The sequence below is a fragment of the Balaenoptera borealis genome, assembly GCF_965194805.1.
Source record: "Balaenoptera borealis genome assembly, chromosome: 6".
Classification (NCBI taxonomy): Eukaryota; Metazoa; Chordata; class Mammalia; order Artiodactyla; family Balaenopteridae; genus Balaenoptera; species Balaenoptera borealis.
Window position 1 is genome coordinate 18,999,953 of NC_138863.1, and position 26,176 is coordinate 19,026,128.

General features: G+C 51.7%; 1 protein-coding gene across 1 annotated transcript; it reads right to left on the reverse strand.

Moving 5' to 3' along the window:
* Window positions 1–537: 537 nt before the first annotated feature.
* On the reverse strand, window positions 538–26,176 carry VIL1 (villin 1). The gene is made up of 20 exons (XM_082396564.1): window positions 26,111–26,176; window positions 20,845–20,930; window positions 20,425–20,499; window positions 19,277–19,473; window positions 17,768–17,876; window positions 17,484–17,594; window positions 15,669–15,871; window positions 15,476–15,554; window positions 15,155–15,253; window positions 14,342–14,495; window positions 13,674–13,774; window positions 13,445–13,582; window positions 12,686–12,844; window positions 11,506–11,685; window positions 10,777–10,922; window positions 9,975–10,119; window positions 9,343–9,531; window positions 7,714–7,782; window positions 6,337–6,477; window positions 538–893 (listed from the first exon to the last, which is right to left on the reverse strand). Exons 2-20 carry the CDS (start codon window positions 20,917–20,919, stop codon window positions 780–782), a joined length of 2,484 nt encoding a protein of 827 aa, XP_082252690.1. The 5' UTR covers window positions 20,920–20,930; window positions 26,111–26,176; the 3' UTR covers window positions 538–779.

A 26,176-nucleotide genomic window follows, 5' to 3' on the forward strand; every position in this document is an offset into this window, starting at 1 on the left:
GAAACCAGGTATGGCTGAGTCAGCACCAACGTCCAGTGGATTTCACCTGGGGAGCCTGTGAAGCTTTGCAGAGGTTCTGGATAACAGTTTTTAAACCCAGCATGGGCCTTAACTGCGCTCTTCCTTCGCCTTATTATTAAGAGTACCAGAGAGGGGGGTGAAATGGCATTTGTATTTCATACTTGCTGTTGGGCCTTAAGCCTAGGCCTAGTGAGTATGTTGCTCTCGCTGGGTACTGGTTAGTGAGTATTGTGAAACCTCCTAAATAGGGCCATCACCTGGGCCATTCAGCTCTTTCAAAGAATGGGTCCCCTTTAACATCACCTGAGGAAGGCAGTAAGAAAAGTATATGTGAAAAGGAAAAGCCATTACTCTCGGAAAGATATAAAACTGCAAAATGCTTCAGCCCACCGGCCATAATTAAAAATGAGTCATGATAAAAGCCTAGGAAAGGCTCTTCTGTGAAGTGTTGGGCTGCTCTTCTAAGAAGGAAAAGCTCTAGAACAGGATGGTTTAAAAGTAATGCAACACCCAGGATAAAAAAAATGCAACCACCTTCTTGAGACCTGAAATTGGGACCACAGGCTCCTTATGGAGGAATCATCTTTCTGGAGGAATAGGTAGATTACTAAACAGAAGTGGCATTGCCACAGACTGCTGCTCACAGGTACAACTGTAAATTTTCACTTCCATTAATATAAGACTAATACCAGTAATAACAAAACAAAGCTCTGCAAGCGGGGTAGGGTACTGCTTTAAACCACAGCTACTCTTGCTTCTCAAAATAGTCCTTTTTTTTTCTTGAGGTTTTGTTGCTTCCATCGAGGCAGAGCAGAGAAGGCAGCAGGAGTCATCCCCAAGGCCTTGGTGAAATCCTCAACAGACAGGTGCTCCTAGAAGAGGAGAGGGACCAGAGGGCAAAGGTCACATTCTTGCCAGAGTTCGATTTGTTGAGTCATATAGGTGTGTACAGAAATCAAATGAGCAAAAACAATGTTGTGAGAGCCAGGAAAGGGATGGGAAGGGGGGAGGTGGCATTCTGAGGTCCAAGAGATTTGATCCCTGAATTTGGAACATAATGAAAAGGACGGTAACAACATGAGGCAGATAGAGCTCCTTTTCTTTCGACCAGGGTCAAGTTCACACTAACCCTGAAATAAGAATTACCACATTTGACTTAGCTTGGTTAAAATGTTGCTTCTCTTTCTAGGTCTTAGTTTTCCTCTCTATAAAAATGGGAGAGGGCTTCCCTGGTGGTTGAGAATCCACCTGCCAATGCAGGGGACACGGGTTCGAGCCCTGGTCCAGGAAGATCCCACATGCCGTGGAGCAACTAAGCCCATGTGCCACAACTACTGAGCCCGAGAGCCACAACTACTGAAGCCCGCACGCCTAGAGCCCATGCTCCACAACAGGAGAGGCCACCACAATGAGAAACCCACGCACCGCAATGAACAGTAGCCCCTGCTGGCCGCAACTAGAGAAAGCCTGCATGCAGCAACGAAGGCCCAACGCAGCCAAAAATAAATAAGTAACTAAATTTATTTTTAAAAAAAAGCTTCATGACATTGAATTTGGCAGTGATTTCTTAGATGTGACTCCAAAGGCACAGACAACAAAAGAAAAAAAGAAAAAGTGGACTTCATGAAAATTAAAAAATTTTGTGCATCAAAAGAAGACACACAGGGCTTCCCTGGTGGCGCGGTGGTTGAGAATCTGCCTGCCAATGCAGGGTACACGGGTTCGAGCCCTGCTCTGGGAAGATCCCACATGCCACGGAGCAACTAGGCCCATGAGCCACAACTACTGAGCCTACGCATCTGGAGCCTGTGCTCCGCAACAAGAGACACTGCAATAGTGAGAGGCCCGCACACCGCGATGAAGAGTGGCCCCCGCTTGCCGCAACTGGAGAAAGCCCTCGCACAGAAACAAAGACCCAACACAGCCAAAAATAAATAAATAATAAATAAATAAATTTTAAAAAAAGACGACACACAGGGACTTCCCTGGTGGTCCAGTGGTTAAGACTCTGCGCTCCCAATGCATGGGGCACGGGTTTGATCCCTGGTTGGGGAACCAGGATCCCACATGCTGTGCAGTGCAGCAAATAAATAAATAAACAAACATGCCTGGGGAAAAAAAAGACTACACACAGATGGAAGAAAATAGTTGCAAGTCATATATCTGATGATTTGCAACTATTTTCTGATGATGCAGCCAAAAATAAATAAATTAATTTTTTTAAAAAATGGACAAGGACTTAATTAGACATTTCTCCAAAGACAACATACAGATGGCCAATAAGCACATGCAAAGACGCTCAACATCACTAATCATTAGGGAAACAAAAACCAAAACTGCAATGAGATACTACTTCATGGTCACTAGGATGGCTATTATGAAACAAAAATGAAAACAAAACAAAAACAGGAAACGGTAGTGTTGGCAAGAACGTAGAGAAACTGGAACCCTTGTGCATTGCTGGGAACCACTATGGAAAACGGTATGGTATGCCTCAAGAATTACCATATGACCCAGCAATCTGTTTCTCGGTATATACCCAAAGGAATTGAAAGCAGGGTCTTGAAGAGAGATTTGTACAGCCATGTTCATAGCAGGCATTATTCCCAATGGCTAAAATGTGGAGGTAACCCAAGTGTCCATTGACAGATGAATAGATCAGCAAAAAGTGGTATATAAATACAACAGAACATTATTCAGCCTTAAAAAAGAAGGAAATTCTGACACCTGCTACAACATGGATGAACCTTGAGAATACTGTGCTGAGTGAAATAAGCCCATCACATAAAGACACATGCTGTATGAGCCCACTCACATGCAGTTCCTAGAGGAGCCAAACCCATAGAGACAGAAAGCAGAATGGTGGGTGCCAGGGGCTGGGGGAGGAGTGGTGATGGGGGAGTTGTTTAATGGGTGCAGAGTTTCAGTTTGGGAAGATGAAAAAGTTCTGGAGATGGGCAGGGTTGATGGTTGCACAATGATGTGAATGTGTTTATTAATGCCACTGAGCTGTACACTTAAAAATGGCTAAGATGGTAAATTTTATATTATGTATATTTCACCATAATTTTTAAAAAAGGGAAAAAAAAGAAAGTTAAGGTCATCTGATCCCAATACATGCTCCACTGCACCACACTCACCCCCTTTCCTGAGTGATTTCAGGGATCCTGTAAAGGTCATCTTTCCCTCCCAGACTGGCAAAGTATATACTACTGTGCTCACAGGTGACTGAATTTTACCATTATAGTTATCTTCATCTCTCTTGGCTTCTAGGTTTGTTCCTAGTTAAGAGGCAACATGTTCCTGGTTAAACCTCACCAGTCTTCTATATTCCACTGTGAATGCATCAGCCATTATTTTGTGGGAACAGGTTTTGCTTAGAGATGGTGGCAGGTAGCAGCAGGGGTACAACTGAGGTGAGGGGAAAGATGCTAAGAAAAGAAGCTAGGAAAGCCACGAAACAAATTTAGAGTCAAATTTTGCCTAGCTATTGAGTGGGAAACAAAATATTTGGGTAAATGACATGTACCAGCTTCTCTCATCCTGTGGATAATCTAGATTAGACAGCGAAATTCTACCTTTTCACTCTTGGTTTGAAAATCACGACTGGGAGTCACCTTTCTAGACCTTGGGTCTCTTCAGCCTTAAGACTGAAATGACCTTTGCTCCCAGTTCAAACATGATATAGTAGTGAAACTGCTGGGAGCTGGCCAGTATCCTCAAGGCATACTCAAGTAAGAACCCCAAATTCAAATTGTTAGAAAAGAGCATCTCCCACCTCCAGCTCTGCTCCCCCAGGCACCAGAAGGGGCCAGAGCCGGGGTGAGAGCAGTGGGATTCTTTTCAATCTTGGGCTGTTCTGCTATGTAGGATTGCCCTGGAAAATGTTTTTTTGACTGCCTCAGAGAGCCCTGAACTGAAGAGCTTCTTGGTAAACACCTGTAGATGGATTTCAAGCTCAGGTGGATCTGAAGCCCCAGTTTTCTAACCTGTCATCCCACCTCTGCGCATTTTCTGCTCAAGGCTCCTGGGAGGCCTCCCCACTCCCCCAGGCAGGGCAGTGGAGCACCTTGTTTTGGAAGAAGGTCCCTCACAGCTGTGGCTGCCGTCTTGATGGTCTGCAAGTGCCTTAGGTGCCCTCTCTCTGTCCCACCCAAGCTGGCTCTGCAGCTTGGTTGAGACTTTTGGACTCTGACCCCCAGGCTAGAGGGCAGAGACTGCCCATCCCAGTGGACTTGAATCTTTCCACTGGTCCTGTTCTTGAACCCTGCAGTCCTACCAGCTGATTACTGGCCTCACCCATGCCCACATCCGCCTCTCTGTGGTTTACTCATTGGTACTCAAACAGATTACCCTCTTGCTGCTGCCTCTACGTCTGGAGCAGCCAGAGAGCTTGTCCACTCTCCCCACTTGGCATGGAGCTCACAGCACTGCTGCAAGAATCCACGCTACTCCCACAATTAAAAAAAGAAATCAGCAGCAACTGATTTTTTAAAAACTGATTTTTTAAAAAGAATCTAAGACTTTTTAGACTGCTTCTACCATGGTGGGGTTGTCTTGATTCTGTTTGTTATATTCAAAATTAGCGATCTACTTAGCTTCCATTTTTTAAAATAGGTAAATGCATATTTAACTTTGTTAGATATTGCAAAATTCCCCTCTACAGGGGTTGTAACATTCTGCCCTCACACCAACAGAATAATATAATTTCTCCACAGCCTTACCAACAAAATATATTGTCAATATTTAGCCTCCTTTTAATCACCTGGTTCAATAATATTGGCTGCCCTTCCATTTAGAAATACTTTTTCTGTGCTACGTGATATGACAGTAACAGCGGGACTCAGAAGACCTGATTCTTGCTCTGACTTTGCTACTGACTAGTTACATCACATTAGGCAAGTCACTTCCCTGCTCTGGGTCTGAGTTTTCTCAGGTGCAGAACAAGCAATGATAATAACAGCCTACATGTATAGAACACTTCCTATGTACCAGGGGCTGGGCAAATAATAATATTTGTAACATTATTATGAATAATATAATATTATATGATATTGGGATCATCCCAATTTTACAGTGAGGACACATTGGTGGATATGGGAGAGAATGCACAAAAGGGTTCTAAAGGTGACGGGCAGGATGCAATGTTCTGGAAACAATACACTTATGCATATATCGGGCCCAAACCCATAACAGACTCAGATGTTCCTGGAGAAAATAGTCATCTCACTTCTGTAGATTCATTAATTTTTCTCTAAGACTTCTTTATGGTTTATTATACACAGAGTAAATTTTCTCTTCTCTCAGTACCCTCTCAGGCTAGATTTGCAGTCTATTTTAGATGTTCATGAAGTGGGAATGAATACTAGAAATGTGGGTTTTGTTTTCTTCTTCTTTTTGGCCGCACCGCATGGCATGTGGAACTTCCCTGACCAGGGATCAAACTCGTGCCCCGTGCAGTGGAAGCACAAAGTCTTAACCACTGGACCACCAGGGAAGTCCAGAAATATGTTTTTTAACAAGCCCTTCTTGCCAAACTCTCTCCCACAAGTGGTCCACACAGACAGCAGCTGCAGCTAACTGATGGACCCTGTGCCAATGAGTCTCCTCCCCGGTGCTCCTCTGAATCGCCAGCCAGCCAAACGTGTATTTCAACCAGGATGTCTCTTGGGTGCTGCAAACGACATGGCTGCCACTAAACTCATGATTGTCCCCTTCTAAGCTGGGTCTGACCCAGGATTTTTATCTCAGAAAATGACACAACTTTCCCCTCTCACAACCTTTATCCGGTCGTTACCAAGTGTCGTTGATTTAACCTCCGAAATATTTCCCTAAACCCTCTCCTTCCCTCCACCCACCCCCCACCTCCACCTGCCACCATCTATTCTAGGCTCCCGTCTACCTCTCAGCCTGACTTGTGGCTGCTGCTTTGGCCACCTTCCAGTCCATTCTTCACTGAGCAACTAGAGTGGTCTTTGAAAAGCGTAAGCCTGTCTGCCACTCCCCTGCTTCACCATAATGGTTCCCCTTGATTTTTAGAATGGACACCGCCCACCCCTAGCCTGGCGTAGAAGGCACTGCCCAGCTCCCTGCCCCTCCCTAGCTATCAGCCGCCCCTCCCCAGCTCCACATACCCCACCCGTCTGGCTACCTCATCCTTTCGCCCGAGCTGTGTTTACTTCCTACTTCTGGGCTTTGTGTATACTGTTCCTGTCTCCAAGAGTAACCCACTCTGCCTGAATAATTCCCGTTCACCTTTCAGAAGGAAATCTCTGACTAAATCAGATTCGTCCTCCTTCTCAGAGTCTGACCCACCTCCTTCCTGCTGGGATCCACGCCCTCGGGAAGCTCCTCCACAGGCTTGTTCACCAGCTGCTCCAGGGGAAAGATGGGTAGAGGCCCAGAACTGATATTGCTGTTAGCGTTGAACACGTCTAGTTTAGGGTTTGCGAGCTCCTAGGGAAGAAAAGGAAAACACTGTTAGTTCAGCTGGTTGGTGTCTGCCTTCCAGGCTGCCTTTTTCTCTGAAGTCAACACTGACCCTAGGGGACCTCTTTCAAGAAGCCCTCCATGGGAATTCCCTGACGTTCCAATGGTTAGGACTCGGCGCTTTCACTGACAAGGGTCCGGGTTCAATCCCTGGTCAGGGAACTAAGATCCCGTAAGCCTCGTGGTGTGGCCAAAAAAAAAAAAAAGAAGAAGCCTTCCATGACCCGCGCCTCCCACTGTCCACACGCACATACACACACTCATAAAAACATGGCACTTTGGACAGGACCCATGAGCTAAAGCTTGGCGGTCTGTATTCAGCCAAAGCCAGTGGGTGTAAGATGACTGTTTTGTTCTATGACTTATGAACTTCTCCATGGCTACCCTGATGTTCGAGGTCTACCTTGGACATTTATGACCCTCTTTCTCTTATCTGTTGTGAAACTGTCATCCGTAAATTCACTTAGCCTTGACCTATCTATCTACGCTTTCCCATCTGCACCATCCGTCAACCAAGAAGGGTTTATTGAGTGCCACAGGGTTCCCAGCCTGCGGGTGAGGCTGAGGAGCCACACGTGTTATCTGCTGATAACCCCAGCGTGCTTGGGAAATTGCTCTCATGTTCTGGACACACTTCTGCAGAGTCTACTTGGTCTTGTTTTGCCTGCAAGCCTGTGAACTTCTTTGATTTCATATTTCCACATCTTAGGCCTGTAGGCGGAACACATTTCCATGAACTAACTGAAACATCGAAGGAAAAGGTTATTCTACCCAGAGAAGGGATCACCAGGGTGATGATAGTAGAGAAGTCACTATTTCCCCAAGTGTGATCTGCGGACTAACTGCATCAAATTACCTGGGCCCTTTGTGAAAAATACACATATTACTAGGTCTCAGCCCAACTCTACAAACCAGAATTTTGGGAAGTGGGACCTTGGAATCTGCATTTTAATAAGCTTCCCCCATCCCCTAGTTCCCCATCAGCCAGACTCTTATGCATGATAAAATTTGGGAGCCATTTCACTAGGGAATGGAGGAGACAAAATAGCTAGAGGCATTGAAGTTAAACAGCAAGAAGAACTAGGAGAAGTGGGAGGGAACAGTGGGAAGGAAGCAGAGGACCCTGGCATGTTCCGTGGAGCTTTCTCGGCTCTCACGGGTCTGACCATTGTCAATGGCCACCGCCAACTGCCCCGTGCTCACATCAATGATCTGGCCCCAGTCTCCAGAGTTTCCAAGCTCCGCCTTCAGGGCCTCATAGGATTTGGCGTTCTGCAAGTAAAGTAAGTAACAAATTAGACCTGGGTCTCAGCGGAGGAGACAGAAGAATATTTTCCTTCAGGCTTTGAAAGAAGGCTGGCCTAGGGCCCGGGGGTGAGAAGGAGATGAGGAAGCTCAGGGGGAGGCTGGAGGACGTCCCTGAAAAAGGAGGTTGGATGGTAAGGATGAGCACGAAGGGCTGACGGGTAACAGGCTGGGGCAGGGGGCTGTTTGCCCTGCTTGGCCCAACATGGGGATGGAAAGTACGATTTTTCCCCACCCTCGGGGTCTAAGCAGTCGCACAATCTTGAGACCCCTGCCCACACTGTGTAGGCTCTGGGGGACTGAGAGGTCCTGGAGAACTGGGGGGCTCCTCTCAGATCCTGGAGGGGACCCTACCACGGAGGAGTGAAGGGAGTAGAGGGGACCTTGGCTCCATGGGGAGCCCCATCTCCACATCCCCAGGGCCTGGCAGCAAGCATGGCGCATTATGAGCTCCAGTTATGCTGACTGAATGAATGAGTGAATGAATAAATGATTGAGTGAGTGAATGAATGAGTCTGTGAGAGACGCCAGCACAGACTTGAGGTGGGGGAAGATCTGCCAGAGTTGTTGACTTGGGACACTGACCTGGGTTTGAGAAGTTCTGGCATCTAGGTGTGCAGCCTTGAGATTTATTTGAATCCATCATCAAGACTAAACTTAGCTCATCAAACACTGAATTTGTTTATAACACATTTGAGGAAATTAATCTAAGCTTTATTTCCCTAATCTCATCTGTTGTGTCAATTTCATGTACCCAAAGCCACCAGGTCAACATTCATTCTACCTTAGCCTTCCTCCTTCCTTCAGAGAACATTCACTGGGGTTCCATTTTGAGGAGCTGCCCTCTGCTTCTATCTGAGACCAGTTTAGAAAATCCTGTGGAAATCTGATTCACTGTCCCTCAGGTAAGGACCACAGATAGGACCAGGAGACATCTATTTGCTTAGAATTTAGTGCCAGGAGACATCCGTCTTTAAACACTTTCCTTTAGAACTGACATGTTCAGAGGACCCACCAATGCTGTCGCATAGAAGTTTCTGCAATGATGATGGAAATGTTCTTTTTCTGTGCTGTCCAATATGGTACCCACCAGCCACATGTGACTAGTGAGAAATCAGTTCTTTAATTTTAATTCTTTAATTCATTAATTTAGTGAGAAATCAATTCTCCAATTTTAAAGAAATCAATTCTTTAATCAATTTAAATGCAAATTTTAATTAATTTGCATTTAAATAATCAGTACAGCTCTTACCAATAATGTCCAAGAGCTTTGAGCTAAATCTAGTGCACAAGAAAGACACTGTCATTAGCCTAGGTTTTTGATAGATTTCCTTTCTTCTCCCTCACCAGGGGCCTTAATGGTCTTGCTGCAGCCTTACTGTTTATTCTAAGTCTCCCCAACCCCTTTACAGATATATCACAGGTCGTCTATCACAATGAACAGAAAAGCCAGGAGTCCACCCTGCCCTCGATGTGCCATGAAGGATGCACTGGGCTGGAAGGAGCAGGTGGGCTGGGGCCACTCACACTCCACTTGAAGGGATCCCAAGCCAGGAACCAGCCCGTGAATGTGGGGGGCTCGTGTCCTTGCTTCACCACAATGATGGGGGTCTCGGGGTCCCGGCCGCTGGGGTGGGTCTTGAGGTATTCCTGCACCGTGGTGGCTGCAGCTTTCTTCTCGGCCTCATTGGCATTCGTTCCAATCCAGAAAAAGACCTGTGGAGCATCCCAGAGTCAGTCCTTTCTGTGCTCCCTCGGCTCCCCCAGGCTCAGATGTCCAGAAGTGGACCCTGACCTTGGGCAGGCCCCATCAGGCCTTGATTTTGCCTCTGGAAATGGAGGTTGGACAGATGCCCTCTACTTAGATATTCTGCAGATGTGTGACTCCCAACCTCTCCAGAGCCAAAGACCCTCAAATACACTCCTCTGCCTCATGAAATGAATTGGACTTTGGGAGAAGAATACATCCTGCCCTGCAGTCCCTCCAGGCATGTTCCTCTCTACTTGCCTTCTTCTTTCTTAGGCTCATAACACCACTCCCAGGGAGAACGTATATGGGAGTCAAGAAAACGTCAAACCTTACCTATCCCTAAAGCCACTATTTCTTGGTTCTGGGGATTGAGGTGGCGGGAAGGGAGGTCCCCAGCCCTCAAACCTACCTGGTCCCAGACATCTAGCAGGAACACATCATCCTCTTCCAAGTCATCCTGATTGAAGTCAGGGATCTCTGTGGCCAGGAAGCGCCCGGTCTGGTTGGAACATTCAAAGAGCCGAGGAGTGATCACCAGGGTTTCCTCCTGCAGCCTGCAAGGTGGAGAGGAGAGCACATTGGAAAGCCTGTCTCCTAGGAAAATGCTCTTTCTTCTGATCACACAAAAGGTCCTGCATTCTCCCAAGAGTCCAGGAGCTCTCCAAGGGAGAAATTCCCACCAATCTTCCAGGACATACATTTCAGTGGCTCTTCTATAGTCCTGTTAGGAAGTTCTTCCTGATATCTTCCCTCTATTCCTCCTGCTGCTACTGTAGTACATGCCCTTTTGCTTTTGAACTGGGGAATAGTGGATCATGGACCTTCTTTAGAAAAAGAGGGTTTACAGCTTGTGTTCCTCAGCATCTGGGTCCTGTGGCAGCATGGAAGGACAGGAGCTGCTGGGACCCTGGCATCTTCTTCCCAAAGGGCACACCTATAGCCCTGCCCCTCTCTTTGAGCTGCTTCCTATGGCTGTGGAAATACCCCCACCAGGCCCCAGGCATTCCATGGTAAGCAGCACAGACACAGCCCCAGTGCCTGAGAGGCTCCAAGGGCCTGGGCTGCCCCTTACTCACCTGGCAGCCCTGAGAGCCTGGCACACAGAGTTCTCAATCCATACCTGCTGCAGGCTCTGGGCCATGTGGGTGGAGGTGCCGGGAGGCTCTCCAGCCTCGGAAAGTGAGCTGGTGGTCGAGGGACCTAGGAGTTACCTCTTGGTGCTGGCATAGGGGGCCTTCCCGCCCAGGGCCATCCAGAAGTTGGCCGGCTCCTGCCCTTCCACCACCACTTGTTTCTCGGTCCGGGAGATGGTGTCAGCAACCATCTTGGCCATTTCCCGCTCGTCCCCACTACAGCCCTGGGAAAAGGGGGGGTCGGCTGTGCTGGGGGAGCCCATCTCCAGTGCCACGCCTCCCCCTCCTTCCACCACATTCACTGGCCCAGAGCTCCCGGGTCTGGGAGGTTCTCCTGGATCAGGGGCCCACGCACACGGCCCAGGCAGGGGCAGCTGTCCCAACCTCTCCTCTGTCCTTGATGCGCCAAAGGATGGCAGAGGAGACAAGAGAGTCTGCACTCCTACTGGGCGGGAGGAAGTCTCCAAGAGACTGAGTCCTCCTGACAGAGACAAATGGGGAGGCAGCTACAGGCACAGGGAGAGTGAGAGAGCCCAAGACATAAAGACAGAGCAACACGGGGACAGACAGGGGTGTCCAGAGACAAACAGAATGAGAAAGACCTACTCGGACACAGAGGCAGAGAATCAGGATGGCCAGACCCAGCGCCGCGGAGGAGCGAGGCAGGGCTAGAGGCATCGGAAACCAGTGAGCGGGACCTACCCGGCCAGAGGCCCCTGCCCTGACCCACACGGGGAGGCTGCTCTGAGGCTGGGGGACCGCCAAGACACACGCGGGGAGGGGGAGGCCGCTGGACCCTGCACACACCTTCCCACACCACAGGTAGCAGCAAGACTGGGTCTTGAGGATGAAGACATCATTGGAGTTGAGGAAGGTGGCCCTGGCTGGGACCTCAAAGGCCTTGGTGTTGTTGGTGTTGGTCCCCCGGACCTGGAACAGCCGTGTGGAGGGCACAGGCTCCACGCTGTTAGCCCGAGAGGTGCCTCCCTGCAGGGAGAGAGGGGCAGGAGTACCTTAGTAAAGGTGATGGGAGATTAGAGGGGCGACAGAGGTTGGGTGGGTCTGCTGCCCCTCCTGGTCCTCTACACCATCACCAGACTATAGTCTTTCCAAAACACTGCTTTGGTCATGGGTGTTTCCCTGCCTGAAACCTTCATCCGGCTTACAGACTAGAGCCCAGCTTTCAGCGCGGCCCTTGATGTTGAAGGTGGAAACTTCCTTTCGAGAGTCACTCTCAGCTCTCTCCAAACCCTCCATTTAGCTTGCCCAGTTTCTCACTGTTCCCCACGGGGCCCTTCCTCTGGGCCTTTGTACTGGCTGTGCCCCTGCATCGCATGCCCTCGTTTTACCTCTGCTGAGCTCTTCAACTCTGACCCCAATGTCAAGACCTCCTCCAAACCCCCTTTCCATCATGGACTTTATGCCTATTCCCTGATTACTGTATGCACGCTCCCGTTTGAATGCAACATATTTCTGGCATTGAAGCACACAGTGCCTTGGGCTGTTGGTTCACTGGTTGCCCAACAAGATGGTAAACAGCATTAGCATGGCATTTTTCTCCCCCTTGGCGCTTTGCAGAGGGCTGTATGCTTAGTAAGTGCTCAATAACCAGATTATTGCTTAAAGGAATGCAAGAGACGGCTATTTCATTATGTCAGAAGGCACCAGTGCATTTTAGACAGGTCCATCGTTAGGCAGATCCAGCCAAAATAACTTCTTTTTTCATGGAGAGGGCCCAAGGAGTAGGGGTGTAGAGAGAAACAGTACTTGTATGTGCTAAGTGTTTATCAAACGGATTTTTAAAAATACTGAATTGCTGTTCCTATTACCATTCCACATAGATGATGGAGCCTCAAACAATCCTCTCCTAGGGAGAATGGGCTTCACCCTAGCCCTGCTCCCACCCCATGTCCCCCTCCCCATCTCCTGGATGCCCACCCCGCCTCAGCTGCCAGTACTGCCAGGCACCCCGGTCCAGCAGCCACACCTGGTAGACCACCATGCGTCCTTTGAAGATGGACATGAGGTGAGGTGGCTCCTTGCCCATCGGGACCAGGATCTGGACTGGTTCATTGTTGTACTGCTGGTCCAGGATGACCGCCTGATAGGCCGAGGCTGTGATTTCATCCCGGCTTGCCTGGCTGCCCTGGGGGTGAGCAGGATGGAAGGGGTAGGGTGAGGACAGCCCCCGATTCTGACTCCGTCCCCAGCCTTAGCCACAACTCCATCCCCAATTCTGCCCGGCCCCAAAACCAACTGTCTTCCCCACCAAGCCCCACCCCGGACACAGCCCAAATCCCCACCTGACCCAGACCTCGGTTCTGATCCCAGCCCCACATCTAATCTTTTTCCAGCCCCAGTCCACCCTTGACCCACCTTGACCCCAAACCTCCTCTCCCGCTTACTGCACCTTTCTCAGGGAAACACCATGGCTACCATACCACTCAACCCCAGCACCCAAGCATCTCCCTGCTCCCTCACATCTGGACATAGAAACCCACAGTCAGAGCAGATAGAGGGAATGGGAGTTGGAAGAGAGACTCAGAGAATCAAAAGGGGAAAGGGTTGTGAGTGGGGATACTCAGTGTCAGTGGGATCTCACAGCCAAAGCAGTTCCAAGATAGAAAAGGGGTGAAATCCCCATCACCAGAGATATTCAATTCAAGCGCAATGGCCACTTGGCATGGGTATAGTGGAGGGGGAGCTGAGCTGGCTATGCTCTGGACAGGGTAGGGTGGGGCTTGACCTGCCAGATGTAGAGCAGGTAGTACTTCTTCTCGCCAATGAGGTAGGTGTAGAGCAGCAGGTAGCAGTCGCCCCCATAGAAGTGGCCGAGCCACTTGGAATCCACAGGCACCAGCTCTAGGTCCTCAATGCGCCATACCTGGGGTGGGTAGCAGGCTAGTGTGAGGTCCAGGACAGGCTCTGCCAAACCCTCCCCACCCATCCCGGGCCTCCCTCCTCCCTTGCCATACCTGCACCTCCCCACTCCCATCGTCGACCATCTTCTGCTGGGCCGCCACCTGAGGCTGGACGTGCATGGACGTGGCATCAAACTTCACCTGTTCCACCCTAGCTGGAGTGAGGGGGAATCATGATACCCAGTGTCACCAGCTGAGTTCCCCCAGGTTCTCACAACAGCCCTGAGTGGAAGCTACAATTCTTAGACCCATTTTACAGATGAGGAAACTGAGGCTAGAGAGATTCAGTAGCTGACCCAAGGTCATGCAGCTAGAGAGCGGCAGAGGTATAACACAGAACCATATCTCCCTCCTGTAAGGCTCATGCTTCACCGGGGCCTCCCAGAGCAGCCAGAGAAAGGACAACCCTTTTCTCCTCCCCCAGGTGCCTGGCACGGAGCTTGCCCTCAGCAAATATTGTCCAGGAGACTAAAGTTTTCTGGGTTCCAGAGAGACCCAACCCCACTCCAAATGAAAGTCAGACTGTTCTCAGCTCCATTTTTGTGACAACTCTTGAGTTTCTCCAAGTCCCTTTGTGTCCCCACCCCACCTGGGGAGTCCAGACCCAGGGTGAAAGCACACATGCAAGAGGCGTGTTCAGGAAGGAGGGCAGGAGACAGGTCTGTGCTCTCCGGGCCCCGCTCCCGGCTTCTGGTCCCACCCTGCCTCGGGCCAACCCTCACCCACGGAGCCCACGGCATGGGTTTTGCCCAGGCCTGAGGCCCGGTTGGGCACTGTCCACTTCTGGAAGAGCTGCTGAAAGACGGCTGACTCGGCCCCATCATTCTGCACCTCCACCTGCGTGCTCGGTGGGTATTGCTTCGCTTTGATAAAGTTCTGGGAAGAGAAGGAGGTGGCTGGGCCTGTGTCCCTCCCCCAGTCCCCACCCCCTAGTGAAAGCTGACCCCAAACCTAACCCTGCTCTGACCCCCACCCCAAGGCCAAACCAGACTCCAAACTCGACACCACCTCCAACCTAGCTCTGACCTCAACCCTGAATCCACTGCTAACCTCAAAACCCACTTCTGACCCCAACCCCAAGGTCAAATCTGACCCAAACCTGATCCCAGCCTCCATCTCCGACCTTGAACCCCACCCCCAATCCAACGCTGACCCCAAGCCAGTTAGAATGACTGACTCCAACTCCTACAGTGACCCCAAACTCTGACTTGGCCTTAGCACCGTGCTGACCCAACCCCCTCTTGTAGGAAGGCCAGCCTCCATTTCTCCCTCCCTTGTCCCAGCCAAGCTGGAGGTGGGAGCCCGCATTCTGCAGAGGCCCCCAGGTTGCCGGGTGGTTGGCTATGCAGCGTGCAGAGACCCGCCAAGACGGCTACAGAGCGGATATGCAGACCCCCTGGAGCTAAATCAGGCTCGGAGCCTTCCCTGGCCTCTGCCTGGGGCTGTGCCTGGCCCTGACCCCGCTGCCCTCTCCCTGCTGGAGTCGGCTTCTCTGCCTTCTCCTCCAAGTGCTCCTCCCTGACGCCCAGGCCCACCAGTGCCTGGCTCATGGCTTCCTTCTTCTCCTGGGCATTGACATTCTTCCCCTTCCACACGTAGATCTTCAGGCCCCCTTGGTCCAAGATGTAACAGTCCTGGAGGCGGGAGAGAAGGACGCAGGGTGAGAGCCTGAGGGCGCCCTCGGTGCCGGGCTAGGGGAGCGGCAGGCACACGAGGTCACCTTCCCTCACATGCCACCCCCTCCTCCACAACCAGCCCAGGCCCCTGGCGCCGCTCCTACTTGGGGGAGAGTGGGCAGGCGGCGGGCAGGGGGGTGATGGGAGTTGGGGCTGGGGGCGGCCTCCAGACCCTCTCACCTGGTGACTGAGCAGGTCCTGGGTGAGCGGCCGCGTGGCGACTTCTCTGACCACCACGTTTCCCCCTGAGTCAGACACGCTGCAGGACAAACGTGAGGCATAGACAAGGGGGGTCCCGGGCCCTCACCTGGGGAATCCTCCCCCAGGAAGTTCCCCAGGGTCAAGAGGAGCCCAGAGGCAACCGGGCACTCACTGGTACAACTTGAGGGTGGCCTTGAGTGCCGGCTCCACCACCGTGTCAGGCACGGCGGCCTTCAGCACCGTCCGCTGGCCCAGCACGTGGTTCATGATCTCCATCAACTGCGGCGAGGCCTTCTCGTTCTCCCCGTCCACTACGCCCACGTAGGTGCGCCCACCCCGCTCCTGGTCTCGGATCTCCTTGGCCAGGGTCATGCCCTGCAGGGAGGCCCCGGGACCCGTGAAGGCTGGCGGGGGGCAGGGGACAGGGCAGTGTCTGCCACCCCAAACCACACCTGGAGCGCCCAGCCCCCTACAGCAGTGCCAAGGGGGAGGCACCTGCCCGGCCCTTCCCTTTTGATGGGGGACCAGGCTTTTTAGGTGCATGTGAGGAAACCAGGCAAAAATCCCAGGAAGAGCAGGTTTCCTCTTGGGCAGGAGAGGGTCTGGAGGGGACTTGCTGGGCCTTCGTTTTTGACATTGTTTGAAATTTGTGATTTTACTTCACAGTTTTGCATAAGAGGTGAGCCCTGAAGATCACAGTCCTCGGTCTCTTTGCCCCAAAGCCATGTACACACACACACCCCCCCCACACACACACATGCGTGCACACGTGCGTGCATGCATACACACAGAGGCTCATGTATGTGCTCACACATACGCCCAAACACACACACTCACACACACACACAGCAGTCTCTCATGTGCTCACACAGATGTCCAAACACACACTCACACACAGGGCTGGCTTACCCTCCTCTGCCCAACGTCTACTACTCAGTTACTGGCCTTTCCACCCCGGTCCCCTTCTCTCTCCACTCCCCTCCAGGCCCTCTCACCCAGTCCCAAGGCTTCTGCTCAGGTCCATATCTGTCTCCAGCCCAGCTCTCTGTTTTCATCCTATTTCTCCAACTCCCATGATAACCCCATTTTAAGATGTCCCAAACCGAACTCTTGATTTTCTTCCCAACTCTTGTTGCTTCTTGATCTTCCCATCTCAGGAAATGGGACTCCATACATCCCCACAAAAAGCACAGCCTTTGACTTCTGCCTCGCCCCTCTCTCGTCACCCCCAATCTGACATGCAAGTCCCATGATTCCACCTTCCCAGCCGCGCTCCTCACCCAGACGGCCAGAGGGGCTCCCTGTGTGCCCTTAAGCCCTCCACACCCTCTCGCTTCTCAAAAGTCAGAGTGACCTTCAACGGCCTCCCGGTCACTGAGAACAAAACCCAACCCTCTCACACAGACTTCTGACCACATAACATGTCTTATGAGACCCACCCGCCCTCTTCTCCAAGCTCCCCAAAGCCCTCATTTTGTGCTCTGGCTGAGCTAGGAGGTTCCCTGCCAGCCACTTCTCTCCTGCTTCCCCCCAGAAGCCTTCATAGAACTCTCAGAACCCCCAGCACCACACTCCCCACCCCTCACTTCTCCAATATTGCCCTGCATGTCTGTCTTCCCCACTGGACGGCCAGCTGGAGGCCAGAGCCAGGGCAGGGCGCTGCCCATTTCATTCACCACCAGATGCCCAATGCTTGGCACAGGGTCTGCCACACAGCAGGGACTCATTAGACCTGAGTGGATCAGCCAGGGTACACACACGCGAACTCCAACACGCATAGCTCTCCCCATACACATGAAGACTCAGATCCACCTTCAAACACAGTACCCTGGACAGTCAGGGGAGAGACGCCTGGGGAAATGGGGGCTGCTTGGGGTGTGGCAGCGGTCTGGCAAGTTTGACTGGGAGGGAGGCTGGGTGCTGGGTGCAGGAGCAGGTTGGGGCAGGGTGGGATTTGGGGGGAGGGGTGGTGCACCAGCAGGGTTACCCTGAGTCTCTCCATGCGGTTACTCTCTGGCCCGTTCCACTGGATGATAAGCTTCCCGAGGTCCAGGAGGAAAACATCCCCACGGTTGAAACTCTTCCAGGACATCTTCACCTGGAGAGCCATGGGGCAGGCACAGACCCCACTCAGACCCCATCCATCACCCCCATCACCCATCATCTCTTCCCCACCCCTTCTCTGCCCCTCACCCCTCCTCAGCCTCTGCTCTCCACCCAGGCTGGGAGCGGGGAGAGGAGGCCACGCCCACGGCCCTGGTTGATGCCCACCTCTCCGGCCACCACATTCCTCTTGCCCTTGACATGTAGCAGCCGCTGGATGTCATAGGAGTTGGTCTCCACTTGTTTCATGCCAGAAGCCACACCCCCTTTCCGGATCCTGTGAAGAGAGGTGAACTGACCCAAGGGAGTGGGCTGGGAGGTGTGATAGGTCCCTGTCCTCCCAGATCTTGGGTACCTGGTTGCCACAGGGGCCATTTGAGGGCTGGGGCTGGGACTAGGGAGGTGCATGAGGCACCTTGGGCACAAACTCCAAGGAGGCACTCACTCTCAGGGCCATGCAAGGTCGGTCTATTGCCTCAATTTGCATGACCCTGGCAGTGAGTGCCTCTTTGGAGTTTGTACCCTAGATGCCTCGTGCACCTCACCCTAGTCCTTGCCCTGTTGAGAGCCCTGCGAAGATGGGTGCATGGTAATGTGGTAATGTGGAAGGACCGGATAGGACTCTAAGGACAGGGGACTGAAATGAAGGAAAGAGGGGAGATGCTATGGACTGAATTGTGTCCCCTCCCAACTCATATGTTGAAGCCCTAGCCCTCAATGTGATGGTATTTGGAGACGGAGCCTTTGGGAGGTAATAGATTAGATAAGGTCTAGGTGAGGTCATAAGGGTGGGAACCTCATGATTGGATTAGTGCCCTTATAAGAAGTGACACTAGAGAGCTTGCTCACACTCCATCATGTGAGGACACAGTGAGAGGGTGGCCATCTGCAAACCAGGGAGAGAGCCCTCACCAGCAATCAAATCAGCCGACACCTTTATCTTGGACTTTCCAACTTCCAGAACTGTGAGAAAACTAATTTCTGTTGTTTAAGCCACCCAGTCTATATTTTGGTTTTTGTATTTTTTGTATTTTGCTATGGCAGCCCAAGCAGACTTAAGCCAGGAGAGGTACCACCTCAAGTGCTCAAAGGAGTGGACTGCTGCTGTGAGTGTAGAAAGAAGGAGAGCAAGACAAAAGGGAAGGGTGGGGACTGTGGCTAACTGGAGAAATCCTGGCCTATCCTACAGGTCAGTAGCAACTTGGCTCCTGACCGTGTGTTTCCATGGGAAAAGCCGGGAGGTCAGAACTTCAGATTTTTCAAGAAAAGCTGGAAATCTGGATTTTAGTGTGAAAGGTTTCTTTAGAGAAAGAAGGAGCAGTCATATGCTCATTGGCCAGTGGGGAGACTTGATATGATGCCCTGGAGGGCCTCCTTTGGTGCTGAGCTCTCCAGGACATTCAAATAGGGGTTGATTTACAAAAATTCATGGTATGCAGAGTTACAGAATTTCAGAATGGCCTCCCGGCAGCCAAAGACACACTCAGAGAGATGAAGACCAAGGACAGGGCAGCAGCAGAAATGGGAGTGGAAGATTAGAAAGGTGAACAAAAATTACTCTCATGGGCTCTCCCCACAGCCTCAGGCTCCCTTTCCAGCCCCAGGTCTGCCCCCCAGCCTTGGTGTCCCTCCCCAGCCCTGATTCCATTCCCAAGCCTGTAGCGCGCCCCTCCGTACACAATGCCCTGCTTGAAGTAGCCTCGGAAGGTCTCGCTCTCGTTGCCCTGGACCTCGCGGTGCTGGACAGCCCGGCCCTTCAGAAAGTCATCCATCTGTGTGGTGTAGATGGCAGCTGCCCCTTGCTCATCCTGGGACGAGTCCTGGCCGATCCAGTAATGAATGTCATAGGACAGGTTGCTGCCTGTCTTGTGGATCTAGGGAGAGGGCATGTCCAGTGTACCCGAGGCCCTGGGCTCCCACAGCCCTCTCCCTGCCTCCCTGCTTCACAAGCTCGTGGGGCCTGGGCCACAGGGGAGCTTGGCATGGGGGAAGTTCATGGGACTGGTGGTCAGCAGCCCTGCATCGTGGCCCCAGTTCTGTCAGACTCTCTGAGACATGGGGCAAGTGGCTTCCCCCACCTGGGCCTTGCTCATCTCATCTTGGAAATAACTTGGTGGGACTACAGCATTTCCCAAAGTGATGTGTACAGACCATCAGAGGTCTGATAGGTGATTGGGTGGTATACAATGAAATGTATATATGAAATGATCATGGAATTTTTTTTTTTTGGCCACGCCACCGGACATGCAGGATCTTAGTTCCCAGACCAGGGATCAAACCCACGCCCCCTGCAGTGAAAACGCGAAGTCTTAACCACTGGACCACCAGGGAAGTCCCTGATTATGGAAATATTTTATAGCTACTTTCTGTTTGTGACACGGGACACTGTGTTCCATTCATGATAATGATATTAAGTTTTTAAATAAATTGATTTAAATTTTAAAAGTGAATCAATATAAGGAAAAGTACAAATGCGTTAACAATACAGGATGTGGAAGAAACCGAGAAGGTGAAATGAAGTTGACTGTGGATTTTGGGAACATGGGCTCAAGGTAGGGTGACATCCCACCAGTTCAGAAGATCCCCCAAGACTGTAAATCCACAGATGGTCACCCCAGCTGGGAGCTCACAGCCCAAGGGCAGGGAGAGCCTCTTACATCTCTGACCCTGTGGAGCTACCTCTAGGCTGGGAACACCCAGTGAATGCTGTCCTGGGGTGAAGTTCGGTGGTAGTTCCCATTGCCCCCAGCCTCAAGTTTCCTCTATGTTGCTACCGTGAGCTTTGCTCTCTGCTCAGCCCCCTCCCCGGCCCATCCCCGACTCACAGCCAAGACTATGTAGCAGTCACCGTCGAAGAAGCTGCCGAAGGTGCTGGAAGGAACAGGCACCATCTGCATGGCCTAGGGAGGGAAGGGAGGTCAGGGAGGTCAGAGGGTCAACCACCGAGGACCCCCAGCTTCCCTGCCCCCCTTAACCAAATGGAGAGTTAGGAAAGGAAGGCCAGGAGGAAGAGGGCATGAGGAAACTGACAAGGAGAATGGGTGTGAGGATGGTGGGGAGGAAAAGGAGAAAGAGGATGTGCCCGATGCCTGAGGAGGGGGTGGGGATGGCACTTGGGGACAGGCACCAGGGGCTCGCATGCCAGCAGGGCAGGATGGAGGACAGTCAAGTAATCCCAGGGCTCTCCCTTCCCTTGGTCCACCCCAGTCCTGTAGAGCCCCCTTTGTGCCCAGGCAGGTCCTCACCTCTATCCTCCATATCTGCACCCCGGGCGTGGTGATGTTGAGGGAGCCTTTGACCTGGGCGCTCAGTTTCGTCATGGCGGATGAACCTGGGGAGAAGTGGTGTCAGAGTAAGAAGAGGACATGGGGTCTTCCATGGTGGCGCAGTGGTTAAGAATCCGCCTGCCAATGCAGGGGACACGGGTTCAAGCCCTGGTCTGGGAAGATCCCACATACTGCGGAGCAACTAAGCCCATGCGCCACAACTACTGAAGCCCACGTGCTTAGAGTCCGTGCTCTGCAACAAGAGAAGCCACCGCAATGAGAAGCCCACGCACCACAACGAAGACCCAACACAGCCAAAAATAAATAAATAAATATTAAAAAAAAAAAAAAAAAGAAGAAGACCTGGGCATGCCTCGGTTTCAGTGCCGCTCTTACAGCCCAGCCCGGGACAGCTCCCGACAATGCCCCGAGGCCAGGGCTCAGGGACCTGGGGGAAGTTCCCCACCCTGGGCCCTGATTGGCCAGGGGCCCGCCCTCCAGCCTTCTCACCCAGCTCTGATCTTGTCATTCTTGTTTAAATACCTTCCCTCATCACCTACTGCAAAAAGTCTCCCTCCACTCCTTAGCCTGGCAATCAAGGCCCTTCTTGATCTAGCCCCAAACAGTTTTTCTTCCTGAAAAGTTTTGATCAAAGCCATGCCTGGTTATATATATATATATATATATATATATATATATACATCATACGGAGTTTTCTTTTTTAAAAAGAAAGCAAAGAATAAATAAGGGTTGAAAAGTGTACGCACCCAAAAGATTTGAAAAAAGCAGGTGTTCAAACAAAAACCTGTACATAAAATTCATAGCTGCTCTATTCACAATTGCCAAAAGGTGGAAACAACCCAAATGTCCATATGAACAGATCAACAAAAGGTGGTCTATCCACACAATGGAATGGTATTCAGCTGAAAAAACGAATGAAGCACGATACACACTACAATGTGGATGAACCTTGACTACTTTACGCCCAGTGAAAAAAGTCAGACACAGAGGCCCGGTATTGTATGATTGAATTTATATGAAATATCCAGAATAGGCAAATCCATAGAGATAGCAAGCGATTAGTGGTTGTCAGGGGCTGGGAGGAAGGGAGGAATGGGGAGCGACTCCTAGTGGGTATGGAGTTTCCATTCGGGATGATGAAAATATTCTGGAACTAGATAGTGGTAGTGGTTGTGCAGCGTTGTGAATGTATTGAATGTCACTGAATTGTATGTTTTAAAGTGGTTAAAATGGTAAATCTTATGTTCTGTGTATTTTACCACAATAAAAGAAAAGTGTATGCAGCAGTTTCCTGTTTCTTGCTAGCTCCAGACACGCCGCAGTTACTGTTCTGGTGGCCCACACAAAATGGGGTGGGACCATGTTTGTTTGTTCGGTACTGAATTGCCAGCATATAGCACTGTTGGCACTTTTTGCTGAGTGGGTGCATGGGCAGATGGATGAATGGGCGGGTAGTTGGGTGGTTGGTTGGGTGTGTGGGTTAAAGTGATTGAGTGGATGGATGGATGAATGAATGAGTGAATCCTTCCAACGTGAACCACCCTCCACCCACTGAGCGGGAAGAAATCTCTCCCCAGTCTTCTTTTATGGTATCTGTTATGGCTCTATTCCTTTGACCTGTAGCTGTGTTCTCCACTCCAGCTGCTCATCAGAATCACCTAGGGAGAGCTTTTTTTTTTTAAACACAAAGGTGCTTTATTTCAAGTCCATGCCATCTAAATCTACTGAGTACAGTAATCAGGACTGGAGAGGGGACGAATTAGAACTTAAACAACAACAACAAAAACACTGGGACGTTCGCCCCCTGCATTGCGAATCTTAGTTCAGAAGAATCCGTGCGCTGGCAAGCCCGTCTCCCCCCTGAGAAGCACGCTTCTCGCTCCGTTCTCCCTAGGGAGATTTTTTTTTTTTAAACATCTTTATTGGAGTATAATTGCTTTACAATGGTGAGTTAGTTTCTGCTTTATAACAAAGTGAATCAGTTATACATATACATATGTTTCCATATCTCTTCCCTCTTGCATCTCCCTCCCTCCCACCCCTCTAGGTGGTCACAAAGCACCGAGCTGAGGGAGATTTTAAACAACACTGATCTCTGATGCTCAGGATGTATCCATATCTCCAAGGATTCTAATTTAATTAGGCCTGGGTGTGGCCCATTCTTGGGTACTTTATTTTCTGCCTTTTGGGAGGTGGGGCATAGGTGCTTTTGAAACTCCCCAGTGATTCTGATGAGCTAAGGAGAGCCACTTGTCCCCGGTTATTTTTGTCCCTGGTTTCCTGCCCCTCCCTCCCAGGCTGGAGGCCACCCCATTCCCCACTGAGCCTACCACCCAGCCCTGCATGGAGTTGCCCTCCATGAATGCTCCTTGAATCAGTGGATAATAAATGAAAGGTCATGTGGCCCCCACCTCCGTGCACTGACAGCTGGAATCTATCTAATCTCTCCTTGCACCTGAACTCTGAGTCACCCCTTGGAACAATGACCTGGTTTTTTACTGCTGGTAGACTCCCTCTTCTGAGTCCTGAAGGGTGACCCCCTCTCCCTGGCATTGTGGAATCTGGGGGCAAGGTCTCCCTGCCCAGCCTTTGATTAGCGCCCCCTCCAGCAGATCAGGGCCACCTGCCAATAGCCAGCACTGCACATGTAGGAGCCCCTTGTGCCTGGGTCCTGTCTGATGTCCCTGTCGGCCAGGGCCTCCTCCATGAAGTATCTCTCAACCCGCAGAGACCCCAGGGCTCCCAGGACTCCTGGTTCAGCTGAACCAATTTGGGTACAAAAGAGGAAAATGTTTTCTGTTTTATTTCAATCACCACCTTCGTCCACATCCCTCTTTTCACCAAAACAGACTGACCCTCACTAGCTGTACAGACATGGCTGTGTTTCTTCATCTACGAGGTGGGCAGTTGACAACTAGGTGATCTCTAAAGTCCCACCAGGGGGACTTCCCTGGTGGCGCGGTGGATAAGACTCCGTGCTCCCAATGCAGGGGGCCTGGGTTAGATCCCTGGTCAGGAAGCTAGATCCCACATGCATGCCGCAACTAAGAGTTCGCGTGCCACAACTAAGGAGCCCGCCTGCCACAACCAAGACCCGGTGCAACCAAATAAATAAATAAATAAATAAATATTTAAAGTCCCACAGGAACATGCTCTGAGTCTAGGAGGAAATAGCAAGAGGAATAGAGTGTAGACAAGATGAGGCTCTTCTTGTCCATCAAAGCAACAGAGACTCTGGGGAGCAGGGGCTTGAAAAAGCTGGGGCTCTCCCTCCCTAGAGAGAAATCAGGACTGGGGACCTCCAGCAGCTTGAACAGGGAAGGGGTGAGCAAGGGCATTCTGGGGAGGGCAGCCCCTAGAGGGGGACTCATGCTCCAAGGGTAGCTGCCAGCTGCTCCTGCCCTGTTGACGTTGGTCAGAGCAGATGCCTCTGGCCCGCCCCCCTGGTCCTCCCCAGCCTCCAGTCTCTCCTGAACTGCTGGGAGGAATATGGGTCCCATGCTGTCCCAATGCCGACAGCACAGCCCTGGGTTTGGATATGTGATGTCTTCTCTCTCAGCTTGAATTCACTGGCTCCCCCCTCACTCCTGGTCCCCTCTCTCCTCTGTATCCCCCTCGAGGAAGGGCACCAACACTCCCAGACCCCAAAGCCATCCATTGGTGCAGCAGCCTGGACCCCTCCCTCTCTGGCCCTTCTGTCCACCTGAACGCCTCTCCAGTCTGCCCCCAACACACCTCCACCTCTCTCTGCTTCTAGTAACACCACACTGTTCACTGGCCCTGGCCACCCCCCACCCACACATGTTGCTTCTCACCCTCCCCTCATGTCCCTCCTTTCTCCTTTAGTTTTCTTTTCCAGTGCCCTCGCCACCTGTCTTCACTTGGCCAACACTCCCGTGCTCTTCTTGACTCAATTTAGGTCTCATTTCTTCCAAGATACCTTCCCGGAATCCTCAAGCTAGACTATGGACCCCTCCTCAGGGACTCCGAGGCATCCTGGCCGGATGCCTCTCTTGGACCCCTGACCACATGATGATGAGAGGATCTGTTTATAAGTCTGAGGTCCCCAAGGTCAAGGACCTAGACACATTTGTCTGTGTAGCCCCCAGATCCTAGCACATAGTAGGTGCTCAATAAATACTCTTGAAGCTGAAAGACTGAACCGCAGAATAAAAGGGATAGCCCTTCTTGGGACCCTGGAGGGAGTTAGGGCTCCTGCTGCCCCCAGGTCCCATCTTTCCTTTCGTAACTGCTGCCTCGTTGTCCTCAGAGTTGGGGCTCCAGGGAGCCCCAGAGTGCTGTCACTGCTCTTCATTCCTAGTCATGCAGTCCTGAGCGGGACAGGGATGTGGCAGTCCCCAAAGGACACCCTCCTGCTTTGTTAGGCCCATGAGAGCAGAGGAAGTGGACATATCCCAGCCCCCAGCCTGCTGACTCTGCCTCACCCTGAGCCTGAACAGGCTTCCTCGGAAGCGGGTGGTCAGTACATCCCAAGATCCTGATCTGGACTTGGCTCCCACCTCCCCTGCTCCCCCTATTTTAGCTGATGGAGCCACAGTGCCTGGTGAGGCTGAGCGGACGGGTCCCGGTGGAGGAGAGATGGGGCAGAGGTGCATGCGAGGGTGGCCGAGCCTGGACCAGGGCCCAGGGTCCTGTTGCCCACAGCCCCCTGCCCCCTCTCTGCCTTTGCCCATTCAATCCCTGATGGCTGTTGCTCACACCCTAGTATCCAGGAGACGAGCGCCCTGAGGTCCCAGGAGTTCAAGGGAATGGGGACACAGAGAAAGAAACCATTTCAGATGAGGAAGAAATGAGCAAAGAGACAGTGGGCGCGGGAGTTAGGGGGACAGTGAGGTCAGGGTGACCAACTAGTCCCGGTTTGCCCAGGACTGGAGGCTTTTACATCTAGAAGTCCCCAGATACTCCTCAGTCCAGGGCGGTCGGGCGGGGATGGGTGACACCTGAGGTGGGGTGGGGACTGGAGGCAAGTGGGGGTCGGAAAGAGCAGTGGTCTGGGGTGAAGCTGCACAATCCTTCCCTTGGAGGCCCAGGAAGCCACACTGGGCTCCCTGCCCTTTCCAGACTCTCCAGAGAACGAAGCCTCTACCTCACACCCGCGCCAAGGAGCTGCAGGAGGCCCCAGGCTGCCCGCCACGAGCAGGGGACCCTGTTCTGTCCTCTCCCACCACCTGTGGTCCCATGTGTCCCCACAGGGTGGCCTTACCTGTCTGGAGGAGGCAGCTGCCACCTGGGAGATCTCAGGGAGCTGTGGCAGGCTGGCTGGAGGAGA

Bases quoted from the DNA above. Each gene is read 5' to 3' on its own strand.
- VIL1 (XM_082396564.1), bottom strand. From the start codon at position 20,919: ATGACGAAACTGAGCGCCCAGGTCAAAGGCTCCCTCAACATCACCACG. The intron at 10,120-10,776 runs GTAACTCCTAGG...TCCACCTTGCAG, and splicing joins CCCTATGCCAGCACCAAGAG to GCTGCAGGAGGAAACCCTGG. The intron at 9,532-9,974 runs GTAGGTTTGAGG...GATGCTCCACAG, and splicing joins TGCTAGATGTCTGGGACCAG to GTCTTTTTCTGGATTGGAAC.